The 15,024-nt window shown below is 53.6% G+C and overlaps 1 protein-coding gene and 1 long non-coding RNA gene across 3 annotated transcripts in view; one reads left to right on the forward strand and one right to left on the reverse strand.

Moving 5' to 3' along the window:
* Nucleotides 1–2,265, reverse strand: part of ADAMTSL3 (ADAMTS like 3) — a 351,370-nt gene extending 349,105 nt beyond the window's left edge. The window contains exons 1-2 of the mRNA XM_023254830.2: nucleotides 1,574–2,265; nucleotides 43–143 (exon numbers count right to left, since the gene is read on the reverse strand). Coding sequence (XP_023110598.2) covers nucleotides 43–111 — 69 coding nt within the window. The 5' untranslated portion in view covers nucleotides 112–143; nucleotides 1,574–2,265. The remainder of the gene's footprint in view (nucleotides 1–42; nucleotides 144–1,573) is intronic.
* On the forward strand, nucleotides 1,727–15,024 carry LOC105260609. 2 transcript variants are annotated; one of them, XR_002742759.2, is made up of 4 exons: nucleotides 1,727–2,334; nucleotides 3,368–3,621; nucleotides 6,366–6,510; nucleotides 6,882–15,024. It is a non-coding gene; the product is annotated as an uncharacterized LOC105260609 (long non-coding RNA). The 2 variants fall into 2 exon arrangements; XR_006598788.1 differs by having other exon boundaries at nucleotides 1,731–2,334; nucleotides 7,609–15,024.

Consider the following 15,024-nt stretch of genomic DNA (forward strand, 5'->3'; position numbering starts at 1 on the left):
AAGCAGAGGGAAGCTTGCCACCCTTCTTCCCCTGCACAGTACCTGTAGGAAGGCAGAGTGCATGACGACCATCCAGGTCAGCGGCCACCAGGAACTCTCCCACGAAGCCATCGGGTCCGGTCTCCTGGGAGTCTCTCTTGAGCCTACAAGAGAGCAAAAATTTGGTTTCCAACCAGCTCTGTCCCCAGTGGCGGCACCCATGACTTAAGAGACCCATCAGAGGGAGGGTCCCTGAACCACCCCCCCCCCCCCGCCCCGCCAACAATGTCTCGAAAAGGTTTGTGTAGATTCAGGATGGGGTGCCTATTTCAAGGTACAGGCCATGGAGGGCTATCTTTAAGAGGCGTCCACATCAAGGTCAGGAGGGCAGTTGGACCTGCCTCCCAAGTGCAACCCACACGGCCAGTCCTCCAGAAGCTGAGACATCTCTGCACCAGCCACTTTCCAGCTCATGTGTCAACAGCAGGGTGTGGCGATTGGCTTCTGACTCAGGAAGCCAGCATGGAGCCAAGGATTAGGGCACCTGCCAGCTTCTTCGACTTCAGGCAAAAATGAATCTGAGGCCAACTAAGGCAGCCCAGCGAGGGGAAGGGACCTGCCTAAGGTCACACAGCACGATGGTGACTGTTCTCGAACAGTTTGAGGCTTTTCTCCCAGGAGATGCCACCGTCCAAGCCCCAGACCTGCAGCCAGAGAGGTCTCAGAGCTGAGTTCAGGGAGGTTCAGAGCGCACGGCCTCAGCGCCCGCGGGCACACTCTGCCAAAAGTAGGTGAGGGCAAACGGGCAGAGGCCCCCCGAGCCCAGGAGGGCAGCGAGGGGGGTGGGAGGGGGCCTGCAGAGTCCCCCTGACGATTTACAGGGAAATCAGTACGAGCCGAGACTGGAAAAGCCGAGGTCACACTCGCCTCGCCTCTCACTTCGCCTCGCGGGCGCCTTGGCGGAGCCGGTGTCCGGGGGCGGGTCGGTGGCTTCTCTCCATCTGGAGAAAGCATTAAGGGCCTGGCCTAATGCGATCCGCAAATGTGCTGCTGTTTCCGACCTGAGGCGGCGACTCTGGGCCGAAGGGAGGCGGCCAGTGCCGGGCCCGGGGAACCGCGCGCCCCCCTCGCCGGCTCGCACCGGCCGCCCCGCCGCACACCCCGCCGGAGCCCGCCGCCCGGCGGAGGCTCCTCCCGCGCCCGCGCGTCCGCGCCGCCCCAGCCCGCTACCCCGCGCTCCAGGCGCTCGCGACCCGCCGACGCTCAAGGCCACTGGCTGCTGTCAGCCCGTTTTCCGCCGGGGAAGCCCCAACACGAGGACCCCCCCCCCCCACCGGCCTTCGCGGACAGGGGCCCCCGCCCTCAGGAGCGCCCCCATCCCCGCCCGCCGGCAGCCCCGAACGTCCCTGTCCGGGTCCTCCAGGACCCCACGGAGCGTGCCGGCCCGAGGTCTCCGGGCCGCCCCCCCCCCCCCGCCCCGGGACCCGCGAGGTAACCCCTCCAACCTTGCCCGGGGGCCACTGCCCCGGGTGTCCCTGCCCGCCCCCCGGGGACAGCCTCCCCTCGACCCCCGCGCGGAGCTCGCGACTCCCACCTGGCGCCGTAGAAGCTTCTGGGACGTGCGGCGCGGGCGGCGCGCGCGGCGGAGAGGCGGGCCGCGGCACCTCGTGCGGAGCCCGGGACCAGGACGTTCCCCGACGCCGGCCTCCAGCCCGCGGCGCCGCCGCCGCCGCCGCGCAGTTAAATGGGGCCGGGACGGGGGCCGCCCCGCCTCTCCCGCCCCCTCCGGGCGCGCAGCGCGGCGCTGGCCCGGGGCCCAGCGGCGGAGGGCGCGCGCCGCCACCTGCACCGCCCGGCAAGTGCACGGCGCGCCCGGCCGGCCGGCCGGCCACAGCCCTGCGCGCGAGCCGGGGGGCGCCGGGGCGCGGGGGCAGCGCGTGAGGGGGCCGGGCGCGGGCCGCTCGGAGCGCGCGGGGCCTCGGCGACGGCGAGACGCGGCTGGAACGCTCCTCCGCCCGCTTCCTGGAAGCCACTCCTCGCCCTGGGCCGGCCGCCAGGCGTGGTGCCAAGAGCCGGGATTGCCGACGCCGCCGCCGCCGCCGCCGGCGGCAGGCGCGCTGGGGAGAGGCGGCCGCGGCCTCGCGAGCCAAGTCCGGGGCGCCCCGCCTCGGCCGGAGCCGGGAGGAGGGCCGCCGTCGCCCCCCACCCGCCGCCGCGAGCCTCCCCGGCCCGGGCGGCCCACACGTCCCGACCTCGGGACCGACCCCGTGCCGCGGCCCGGAGCTCGCTCACCCCACCCACGGACGTCCGGCTGCGGGGTCCGCGAGCGCCCGGGTAGGGGCGCCTGCGCGCCAGGTACCGGCCGCCGCCTCGTGGGAGCCGGGCTCGGGCACAGAGCTCCGCCGCTGCCCAAGTAATGGGGTGCCAGGCCCCCGGACGAGGGGTAGGGGTGGGGTGTCAGGACCGGGGACTGGGGTGACTTTCCTTGTGGGATTAAGACGAACCGTTTGTCCCCGGCTTTGGCCTAACCTCGGCGGTAGAAAGCCAGCGGCTGGGGAATTGCTTGCAAAGTCGGCCTGATGCCCCCGCCTAAGTACCGTCACCCGCATCATGTCCCCGGGTGCCCCGTGTGTGCCGGCCACTGCGCCCAGCTCCTCCTGTGCGTCTGGTCTCCACCACGGGCCCCATGGCGTTGGTTAGGTTCGTTATTCCCATTTCACAGTGGGGAAGCTGAGGCCCCGGAGATTAATAAGTTGCACACAGTGAGTTGCGAAGCCAAGTTTGGGGCTGGTAACCTCTTCCCTCTGAAGTCCCTCTGTTGTCCATCCCCAAAGCTGCTGCCTGCCTGTCTGTAGGGGGTACGTTGCATATAGTGTTAGAACTTTACCAAGAGAAGTGGACCCCCTGCCTGCCTTGCTTCCCCTCCTTACCTTCCTTAGACGAGTGACTCCTTTGGCTCTCCTGACAGTCCACCCCATGTGAAAGGGCTGGAATCTCGTGGAAAAGTGAGCAGAGGACATTCAATGTGAAGGGGGCAGAGGGGCAGGAAGCAGGGGAAGAAGAGTCAGTCGGCGGCAGGGAGGGCCGGGCTGAACCACAAAGAACGCACCTATGGACCGTCAGCTCTCGTCACTTGCCATACAAAGTTCTGTTCTTAAAAAGCCACGGGAACAACGAATGCTGAACCCCTGAAACACAGTTAGGTTCCTGCCAGCTTCTGGTCCCGTCTATCAACCAACCAATGCACAGCCTTATTTTATATGTGGTTCTCATTGAAACCATTTTATTTAACATGTATTATTGATTCATCGACACTGAATCCACGGCCACCAGCGGTACAACACCTGCCTGAATGAGGCTCATGTAACACGAGGATTTTTCTCTGCAGGGCGTGTCACAGCCTGTGCTTAGCAGTGAGCCTGCGCTCCAGCATTGCTCTCGGGGGCCATTTTCAACAGCGAAATCCCCAACAAAGAAGACAAAAATGCGGAAGGTGGCACTGAACAGACCATGAAACAAGAAGGCAGAGCAGGACGCCTCCCGGTCCCATGGATCAGGCGATTCACGGGTTCCACCCCTTTGCCACATGACCACGAGAGGAGCTGCAAGCACTGATTTATGGACCCAAATAAATCTCAGCAGGTAGGTGAATTCGCAAACGCGGAATCTGCAAATAATGAGGACCCACTGTATGCACTTCTCATTATCAGGCTATCAGTAGGAGAATAACATTTCAGAACATTTATGGAGCACCAGGCACTTGACTTGCGTTAGCTCCGTCATCCCCGTGGCCTGTGGGGTAGGTATGGTTTTTATTCCATTTTACAAATGAGACCACGGTGGACAGGTTTAACCTCATGTTCTTAGCAGCTAGAACGTCCCATGGTTCTATTCTAAAACCAGCCCTGATGTATCGTGGAGTCTGTTGCAAAAATCACATGAATATTCAAGATGAAATAGAGAATTCAAAGAGATATTATGCCCGTGCAGCTGGGGTGAGCTGAGCCCCCGGTGCCTGCCGTTCAGGAAGGCACGGAGAAGGTCTCTGGAGCTGAAGGTGTGCTGGGAACCCTTGAGCCGCTCCTCTCCTGGAATTAATGGCTCCGCAGGACTCCTGTCTCCTTTTCCCTTAGGCACTCTTGATTCCTGAGCCACCCCCCAGGCAGTGCCCTGCATCAGGTGTGGAGGCCAGGGCTGAGCTTCTCTCCCTCCGGGTTACATCTCCTATCAGGCCGGCCCCTCAAGAAACAGTTGGTCGGGAGTGAAAAGAAGAGAAAACATCACCGAGACCCTGATGGAGAAGTTCCTCCTTGATCCGGAGGAACAGATCAAGCAATCCATCCTGTTTGGGGCTCAGGCACTGTGCGTTAGGATAACAGAGAGCCATGGAAGGTACACTCCATTCAGGGAGGGCTGGCTGGACCTCGCAGGTCCTGCCCCCAGACTCCCTGCCTGACCCCCCATTAGGACTCTCCTTCACCACTCGGCCCAAGTGTAGACCCCAAACCTGCCCTCGGTCGCCCACCCACTCTCCCCTCCCCTGAGATCTGGCCAAAACATTTCAATAAGACATCGCCCAAGGCACAGAGGTGGGGGAGGAATGGGGAGTGGGAAGAACAGAAGAGAATGAACCCCCAAGAAAGTCAATCTGTTGGATTGGGCCATCGGGCACAGATGCCCACCCAATGTATTTCTGGGGATTCAGGCCTTGGACTACCCCACCTCCCCCAAGACATCCCCCACCACCTAAGGCCAAGAGCAATGTCACCAACCCTGAGAGGTCTAAGAAACCAAGTTCCGTTTTCACCTGATGATCCATATTCCAGAGTTCCTGGTTTCCATTCCCAGTGACAGGATCTGCCTCTTCCCTGGGAGAGTTTTGGGGATTCCTGCCCCTACTCCCAGCTTGGCCTGCTGACCCCAACCGGACCAGCACAACAATGCAGCATTTGTATACGAGGCGTGCAGGGAGGACTTGGGAGGTTACTCCTGGCGATGCCGCTGTTGGAGTATGTGTGTATTTTGTCCTGAGAGAGAGAGAGAGAGGGAGAGAGAGGAAATCACTTCAGGGCATCAATCTTGAGAGAGAATTGCTCTCTCTGCCTACAGGACTTGTGAGATGGGCTCAGGAAACACACCTAAGAAGACTCTGTTGGAGGCTGGGAGGGAAGAGCTTCTGGGGACAAATCCTATGGAAATTGCAGTTGCCTACAATAGGTGCAAAGGACATGCTGTCACCCAAAGCCAGCAGGAGACAAGAGGCCAAGAGTGCTAAGTGAGCATGGTGTGTTAGGGGTGCAAGACTGCTAAGGGGGTGCTCTTACAGAAAAAAAGCTGGGGGGCACCTGGATGGCTCAGTAGTTAAGCATCCGACTTCAGCCCAGGTCATGATCTCACGGTTTACAAGTTCAAGACCCGTGTCAGGCTCTGTGCTGTCAGCTCAGAGCCTGAAGCCTGCTTCAGATTCTGTGTCTCCCTCTCTCTCTGCCCCTCCCCCATCTCAAACATAAACATTAAAATAAACATTTAAAAAACTGTAAGGGAGTAGAGCACAGGACAGGGAAGAGGTAAGAGCAGAGAGCAAGCCTGTGCCCCAGGTACGGTCTCACCTTTGCCTGAACTTCAGGCACCCTAGAGCAGGAGCTCCACCATAGACGTGCCTTGCCTTCTTTTTTTTTTTTTTTTTTTAAATGTGTATTTATTTTTGAGACACAGAGCACAAGCGGGGGAGGGGCAGAGAGAGAGGGAGACACAGGATCCGAAGTAGGCTCCAGGCTCCAAGCTGTCAGCACAGAGCCTGACGCAGGGCTCGAACCCACAAACCGTGAGATCATGACCTGAGCCGAAGTCGGACGCTCAACCAACTGAGCCACCCGGGCGCCCCAAGACGTGCCTTGTCTTAAGACAACAGGACTGAGCTGTGGCATCTATGTGCAGTCAGGCTTTGCCTCCCCTAGAGTTGGGGGGTGCTGTAACTCCCCAGGCAGCTCCCATAAACCAGACAGCTCTCCAGAGAAGCCGTCAGGTGTGAGCCCTTGGCAGCCACATTCTCTTAAACTGAGGGATGGGCGCACCTGCCAATGATGAGGGTCTGACGGGGCATCCGCACCAACAGCATCTGCTCTATGCAGTTTCTCAGGTCTCCTTAGCCCCACGTGGGGAACATGCTCACCTACGGGCTGTAGTTTTCTGCCTGGGGCCGGGGGGGGGGCGGGGTGGAGTCCTTCTTTGGAAGAGAAACTTGCTTTACAAAATGTGTTCAAGTTTTCTGCCTCATAAGCAAAAAACCCTCGGGAGGAGGGGGACAGGAGGCAGTCCCACTTGGTGAGGGGCGCTGTGTGCCTTGGCACAGCCTCATTCTTGGTTTTTCCTCTCATCCTGCACAGAGATCCCCAAGGAGTGCCTCGGGCTGCCAGATCCATGATTTCATGACTTCTTAGAACAGCCGGATCCATGATTGCAAGTCAGGAGCTTAGGAATGAGGACTGCTGCGGTTCTGGAGGTCTGAGCCAGTCAGGATCTCTCTGTCAGGTGGGTGATGTCGGACAGACTTTTTCTAGAAAGTTTTGAATCTTTAGGGGTGTGATAAGGAGGGCTAGGGTGCCCCAAAGTGTTACAAAGGAACAGTGCTGGGGCCCTTCCCAGGGCCGGCAAACCAGGTTTCTCCGTGCCCCAAACTAAGGCCGGTTCCCATGTGGCCTCCAGGGCTAGGAAGGTGCTGACCTGACCCGGTTTTGTGGGCATCTCATACTCTGATAATCTGCACCCACACACATACATGTATGTGCAGATAGACTCCACTGTGGAACGGGAGCAAACCGCAGGTTTCCAGGCAAGGATGGATTTGCTAGTGCCTTTGAACCATTTCACTCCGCCCTTGACAACCCTTATCTTCTCCTTAGAGGCATAGGCCAAGTGGGGAACATGGAGCTATCATCAGGAAATCCACTACTGCGGCCCAGAATCGGCCACAAACTGGGGAGTTCTAGGCAAATCGCTTCACCTCTCTGAGCACCAGCTTTGTCCATTATATTGTGGACAACAGGTCCTTCCACTGTCCTCTCCAGGATTGTCTTCATACTCTGCTTGTATAATAGAGCAACACCTTCCCCATCTAGAACTCAGCTGTAGCAGTCTCTGTGGGTCTAACCACAGCCAGAAAAGAAAAGGCCTCTGAACATCCACCTGACGTCAGATTTAAGCATATCGCCTATGAGCAAACACTTAGGTCTTGCTCGACTATTGACTCTTTCTCTGCACATAGTTCTAGTTTTCAAGAGTAACTTAGAGTTGTAAATTTGAAAGGAAAAGAAAGCCTGCTAAGAAAAGAGATACGAACAAAGTCACTACAGAAAAACCGTAAAAGGCACAAAAGAAGTGAAAAGGACACCATAGTCAGGGACCATGTTGTTCCCCCTCAGAAGGCTCGAGAAAATCACTATGTCGTGGCACCGTCCTGTGTCCACGAGTCCAGATTATTTATAAATGCATTTGTTCATTAGCTTCTGTTTACGGACGTACGGAAGTACATGTAACGTTTTAGAAAGACATTCACTCACAAAAGGGTTCAACTTATGAAAAAGAAAACAAAACCAAGCAATATATATTCCTTTACCTCTTTGCTCTCAGCCTTCTGAAAAATTCACATCTCGAACATCACCTCTGGCAGCTCTTGGAGACCAACGTCGTATTCCAGCATTGATCAATTTGCCCCAAAAACAACAACAACAACAACAACAACAACAACAACAACAACAACAACAAAAAACAGAGTGCAAAGAACTCTGTACGCACTATTGTTTAACATTGTGGTAACAGTTTTCTTCCAAGTCCTCAAGATCTTTATTTCCTGGTGCCACATCCCCTGTCACTTACCTGGCCCACGAGATGAGACTTGCCTGTTTAGTTGGCTTCCTACGTGCCCCTTGCTCTGCCGGCCTGGCAATATTTGGGTTGGAAATGCCTCCGAGAAATACTTGAAAGTCTCTTTTCACATATAAGTTCAACAACAACAACAAAAAGCATTGTTTTGCAAAACACACTTAACTTTGGGATGGTGTTGATAGCCAATTAGGCATTTTTCTCCCTTCTTTACCAAGACTCAGGCCAAAACGTTCTATGGATGAGGGTGAGGAACCAGTTTCCTTCAGATCCCGCCATCCACTATGGGTCAGCCTCAAACCTAAGGAAAACTTCAGTGCAATGCAGTGAAATGCAGTGTATATTAGCCGACGACCTACTTCGTGTCAGGCATGCGCTAGGTCCTGAGAACACGATGGCGTGATAAGACATTGCCTCTTCCCCGAAGAAGCAAATGAGATACGGTGGGATACGTGTTCCCAGAGGTGTCAGAACAGGGAGCTATAAAAGAATTGGGTAGGATGACAATTAATTCAGCCATGGGGGTGTTAGAGATTTCTTAGGAGAGGTGATATTTCAGCTGAGAACTGAAGTTTAAGTGCAGGCACAGTATCTTCTGGTTTAAAATAAAAACAGGGGGGCCTGGGTGGTCCAGTTGGTTAAGCGTCCGACTCTCGATTTCAGCTCAGGTCATGATCTCAGAGTTTAGGAGATAGAGCCCCATGTCAGGTTCTGTGCTGGCGGTGCGGAGCCTGCTGGGGATTCTCTCTCTCACTCTCTCTGTCTTAAAATAAATAAACTTTAAAAAATTAAGATAAAATGAAATAAAAAAAGCTACTCTCCTTCTGTGCTTCTCCTCCAATGAGAAACAATCTACTATTCCAAATAGACATTTTTAAACCATATAAATGGCTGGGGTGAGGGGTGTAGATCTAGGAAAGAATGACTCAATGCATCACATGCTCTAGGACAAACCCTATGTGACCACTCCCATCATGGTCACACATGTGATATGCCTGCACCTTCAGACTAGGAATTGTGGGAACATTGTAGAGTATCTAGGCACATTCTAGTGGGGCCCCCAATGATCCTTGTTCCTGGTATGCACACCATTGTGTAATCCCCTCCCTGCGAGTGTGGACAGGACCTGTGACTTCTAGCAATAGAATATGACAAAGGACTCTCTTCCTCGGTGCTGCCTGTGGAGGTGACAGCCATCTCCTGCTAGGCATCGTGGCCACCCCCAGACCTCCGACGAAGCCCAGGATCGTTAAAAAGAAGTTCATCCAGCACCAGCCAGACACCGTATCAAAATTAGGCACAACCAGTGGGAACCCCGAGGCATTGACAACGGGGTGTGCGGAAGGGCCCGGTCTTGCTGCCCGACAGTGGATACAGAAGCGACAAGGATACAAAGCACGTGCTGCCCGGTGGCTTCCAGAAGTTCCTGGTCCACAATATCAAGGAGTCTGCAGAGCTGCTGATGTGCAACAAATCGTACTGCGCCTCAGAGATTGCTCACGTCCCCTCCAAGAACCACAAAGCCGTTGTGGAAAGAGGAGCCCCGCCGGCCATCAGAGTCCCCAGTCCCAATGCCAGGCTGTGCAGCAAAGAAAATGAACAGGCAGTCTATGTGCATGTTGTATTTGTGTTAATAGAACCATAAAATTAAACAAAAAAGAATTTCACAAAGTCATTGGGACAGCACTTCTTTGAGTAAGTGATGTAATACTGTCACTTCTCTCTTGCCAGGAGACTCTCCCTTGTCTGATGTGATGACGTGAGCCAATAACAGAGCCACTCGTGTGGCAAGGAGCTAAGGATCCTTAGCTTAAGGGTCCTTGTTCACCTCTTGTCTCTTTCCCAGTATGTTCTCAGTGGTATCAGGTGTGAAAGGGGCTGGATAACACATCAGATCCAGCATAACTTCTTTACATCATAGAGGAAGATGTGAAAAATCTGTATAAATAAACATTTCTATTTGATTTGAAAATCAAATTTAAAAGGACAGAATTTATATCTCACTTCAAGGATGCCAGCTAAAAGCCAGCTTCTAGAGTACTGTTCCAGCTTTCATAATCCTGAGAAAGAGGTTCTAGCCTGGCATTCCCATGCATTCCTCCCCAAAATAGTTCTGGGCAGGAATTATTCATGAGAAGGTTTGGGTGTGAAGTAAGAATTCCAGACAAAAAGGAAAACGTGCAAAGACCCAAAGATGAACGTTCCAATTCAACAGCCACGTGCTTTGTAAAGGTTTGGCGTGGCGGACGGAAGGCTGCCAGTTGGCCGAATCCCTTCTCCTACGCCTCCTTCTCGGAGGCTATGATTCCCAGCCTTCTTGCAGAGCCACGTGACTCGCTCTGGCCGGTGAAATGAGACTGGAGTTGCGGTGTATCTCTTCCTGGTCGAGGCGGTGGAAAGCTGCTGTGGCTTTGTCCACAGGAGAAGTTGGGCAGTGAACATAGATGCTGTGTGTTGTTACGGCAGCACCACAAATGAAAAGATCCCGGGTGGCTGGTCCACGCAGGACGGCTGGCTTGGAGAGTCAACCGACCTACGCTCGATCTCACACGGACAAGAAAGCACCTTTTTCTGTTGAACCTCTGACGCCTTTTACTTATTTGTTACATCAGCATTCACCAGCCTATGCAGACTAATACATGTGGGGCCCAGAGTGAAAATCGGGGATTGGCCCAAGTTAAATAGACAGACGAGTAGGCAGGGGGCGAGTTTGTGAAGGGCACATAGGCCATGCTGTGGGGTTTTGGAACTTACCCTAAGCACAGGGGCTTGTTTAGTATAACATCTGGCACAGAAATGGCACGAGAAGATCGGATCTTAGTAGTGATGGCTCTGGCTGTTATGTTCAATGATCCAAGCAAGAGCTCACGTAGGCATAACCTGGCCCAAGTGGTCGTGGAGACAGAAGGAAACAGGTGTATTTGAGAGCTGTTAGAGCTGATAAGGCTTGGTGAATGACTTCAAAGGTAGGGTACCACGAAGGGACGAGTCAAGGCGAGCGCCCCGGTTTTTGACACTGGCCTTGGGTAGTGGCAGTTGTCATTCACTAACACAGAGAACATAAGAGACGGAGCATATTGGGTGGGAAGAGGCAGCACAGAGACAATGGCTTCACTTGGAAGAGTTTGAGCCGGAAATGCCTGTGGTCTAGAATGAGGACAACCTGGGCCGGAGACTCAGGCTTGACACTTGTCAGCATATGGTTAACCCTTGAAGCCATGGGAGTTGATAGTGTGCGTGAAAACAGCTATCTGCCCATCCACCATCTGTCCATATGTCTGTTTATGGGGAAAGGAGTTTTTAAATATTCTCTAATGTGCATATAATATGTTATAATTCCCCTAAACAGTGAAAATATCAAATTTTGTGTCTTTTTCACACACACACACACACACACACACACACACACACACACACACACACACCAAAACCAAGAAGCAATTATCTTGAGCCACTTTTGACTTCTGCCTTTATCTTCATCATTCGCTCATATGGTTCAGAGGCTCAGGCCTGAAGGATGTTCTCTCAACTCCGTTCTCTTGCTTTTCCATTGAAAACATCAGCCTGAAAGACACCCAGAAGCCCCCGAATCCACCAAGGCAAGTATGACATTCAACCCTAACCTGGGTCCCTGGTTTACCATCAAAGCAAGAGTGGGACTTACTCAGCATTCCCCATGAAATTGCTAGATTCTATTTCATTAAATATGTGCTGGAACAGTGTATTTTTATTGTTGTTTTTGAAAACCAAGAAAGAAACCAAAAGACTGCATGAAACAAATATTCCTAAATTCATGTGTGTAGCCGGGAAAATTGAGAACACAATGTCCCGTGTTCTGCAAAGTATAAATAAAGAAAATGGAAATGAAAATTTAAAATAAAAAACTGATATTGACATGAAATTTCAGGTCAGGCAGAGACTTCTGATCCAAGAAGATGATTTGAGCTCAAATTTTTTCCTCAAACCATGCCTTCCCCCACTGAAGCCACTAAATGGATAGGATAAAAAAATTCTACATTAGTGCTGGAAACCGGGGAAGGAAATCATCCCCACCGCTGAGGCGCAGAGGGTTGATGAGACACAGGAGTAGCCGTAACTCTGCCAACGATGGCCCTCGTGATGCGGGAAGAGAGCCGTGCGCCATGAATGTCTTCCCTTGACTCTGCCAGGAAGGTAAGGAGACTGTTCTTGACAAGTACAGAAGAAAAAAAGCAAATGATACAGGTCGGCAATATTGCTTTCCCCGCTCTGCCTTCAAGGATGGGGTGATTCTTTCCCTGCTCGGTTAGCTGTGAGACTGCTCTTGGGCTTGGAAAAAAGCCGAAGGATTTCTACTAATAAATTATGTGGACCGACCCAGAGAAGAAAGGATCCAGGAGGAGAGACAAGGAGAGCAGTGGGCAGAGGTTGAGAGATCAGGAGAAAATGAGAGGAAAGGTTGATGTGGCGACTGGGTCTTTGGGAGAGACAGAACAGCTTTAAGAACGCTAGATGCACATCGTGTAACATGCTTCTGGACGTGAAATCCTGCTGATAGGGAGCCTTAGGCACAAGCACATGATCCGGTTTTCTTTGCAACGGGTCGATTGGAAGCGGATTGGTGTCAACCCAGCACCAGGAGGCAGGCTAGCGATGCTCTCTGCTGGCCTTCTCTGTGGGTGTCTTGTGGGAGATTCAGCATCAACTGATTCTTCACCACGTCTGGCCTGCGACATGACAAGGGCAGTCTGTGTGTGTGTGTGTGTGTGTGTGTGTGTGTGATGGGGGGCTCTCCCCTGTGTGGTACCTTCCTAGCTGCTTCCTGCCAGCCTCCTCCTCTGCCTTCCTCTTGGCTATGTAAACCAGAGACCATGGTTTTAAAGAAATATTTGGTTCAAGGTGACCAAGATGGGTCATCTTCCCAGCGCCAACCCCCTCCATCTTTGACCCCTCACGAGTCACTGGGCCTCGGAGAAGGGTCATTTCCTAAGTCGGAGAGACTCCAGGAGATCCAGGAGGCGGAGTCCGTGATGGCCAAGAGCAAGGCAGCCTCGCATCCTCATATAATTTCATCTCTCACGGCTCCTGTGGCTTCGTGCCGACAATTATAAGCGCATCCATATAGACTGAATGAATACGTGTAGACCGAAGTAGGACAGGACGGTAGGATAATAAGCATCAGCCAGCCTAAAGCCAGAAATAAGAGCTATGGCAAGGGCGCGCGTTCAAAGGAACCGGGGAGCAGCCCCCGTCTCTTGGCCCAAAGCTTGAGCAATTAAGAGGAACGCACCAGAAGACCACAGCGTCTCCGTGGTGACTGGGCATCTGTCCACTCTGCTGATGCGCTGCTCCCAAGAAGAGGAAGGGAGGGGCTTAGCAACCCCTGCCCAGGCCCTCGGTCCCCTTTTCCAAAGTCACCGGCTGATTCCGTCGCCCTCTGGGCCCAGGACTTAGGAACTAGAGGGTGCAGGCAGGGCAGCGTAGCAAAGTAGCAAAGCCGCCTGTATGTGGCACAGATGCCGAAGTAGAGAAGAAGGATCCGCCACCAGCCCCAACCCCAGCACTCCCGGGGGGTTTCTCCTTTCCGTCTCTCGGGCTTAGTCAGAGAAAGCCCCTTCCTGTCTTCAGGAGGCCATTGCTGCAGTGTCGTCACGGGCAGCGCACAGTTTCTTCTGGAAGACTCTCGGGAATTTGAATGATACTACACCTGAATGAACTCCAAGGCCTCTACATTAGCCTCCCCGGAGCGGCCATACCCAATGACCGCAAGTGAGTGGCTCAAAACAACACAAAGGTGGCCTCTCACTGTCCCGGAGGGCATGCGTCGGAAACCAAGGTGTTGGCAATTCTGCGCTACGTCCGATGGCCCTAGGGGAGAATCCTTCCTCGCCTCTTCCAGTTTCTGGTGGCGTCGGGTCTTCCTCGGCTTGCCGTTGTGCCCCCCACATCTCTGCCTCTGTCTCCACGTGATCTTCACGTGACCTTCTCCCTGCATCTGTCTCCTAGGGACACCAATCATTAGACTTAGGGCCCGCCCCAAACCCTGGACTTTAAAAGACCCTTTCTTGCACGTAAAAGACCCTATTTCCAAGTTAAAGTCACATTCTCAGGCTCCGGGCGGTTAGGACTAGGACATACCTTTTGGTGACCATTATTCTGCCCACTGTCACCACCAAGGCTTAATCTCTATATTCTGTATTCTCTGTCCCACCTGAAATTGCGTCTGAACACGTTGCCTGACATGGTGTGAGGGACACGGGCTGATGTGGGAAACACTGCGTGTGGCCATGGCTGGGCACCGGCTTTGGCCTCACCTAAGGTTGGGTGTACTTCTGACCTCTCAAAACCCCCTGTATTACATTGTTGGCCTAACCAAACATATCAGAGAGAGGAGAAGCCTGGGTTATTTGCCTCTTGTCATTCCTCATACTACAGGAAAAGTCCTTTCTGCTATCGATGGGCGGGCACCTAGGGGTCAGTACTTGAGTTAAGGCACAGAACACCTGTATCTGCCCATGCTACAGATAGGGGAGTGTTACAAGGGCAGGTCAGCGGCAACCACTTTGTCTGATGAACTCTTTTCCTTAGATCCTCCCTAGATTGATTTCCTTGAGACAACCACAGAATCCCAGAAGCAAGAGAGTATCGTGGGTCCATCACGTGAGTGCTTGTGCTGCAGGCCGTAACTCACCTGGTTAGCAGTGCTAGACTGTGAGGGATCTGTGCTAGACTGAAAGGGATCTAGAGCACAGATATACGGAGTGAAATTCAAAATTTAACAGGAATGTTGGGTTTTCAGGAAATGTGGCTGGTAAAACACAGAAGGGACAAGGTCAGGAGTAGCTGCCCAGCTCAGACCCTACAAATCAGCCCAGGAGAGGCAGAGCTGGCTGCCTGCGCGTCTGCATTTTGAGAGGGAGGAGGGGTATTGGCCATGGTTGTCATCGTTGATGCTGACCATGTATTCAGGGGAGCAACACAGCTTCCGTGAGGGCGACTTGGTAACATTTTCGGATCCGCCAGCAGTCACCAGCAGCTCATGTGTTCAGCATCAGGACCCAGGCACAATGTATTCATTTCCTCATGGGAATTTGCTAATCAAAGACTTTTTTTAAAGTTTATTTATTTTCGGGGCGCCTGGGTGGCGCAGTCGGTTAAGCGTCCGACTTCAGCCAGGTCACGATC

This window comes from Felis catus, chromosome B3, assembly GCF_018350175.1.
Source record: "Felis catus isolate Fca126 chromosome B3, F.catus_Fca126_mat1.0, whole genome shotgun sequence".
Classification (NCBI taxonomy): Eukaryota; Metazoa; Chordata; class Mammalia; order Carnivora; family Felidae; genus Felis; species Felis catus.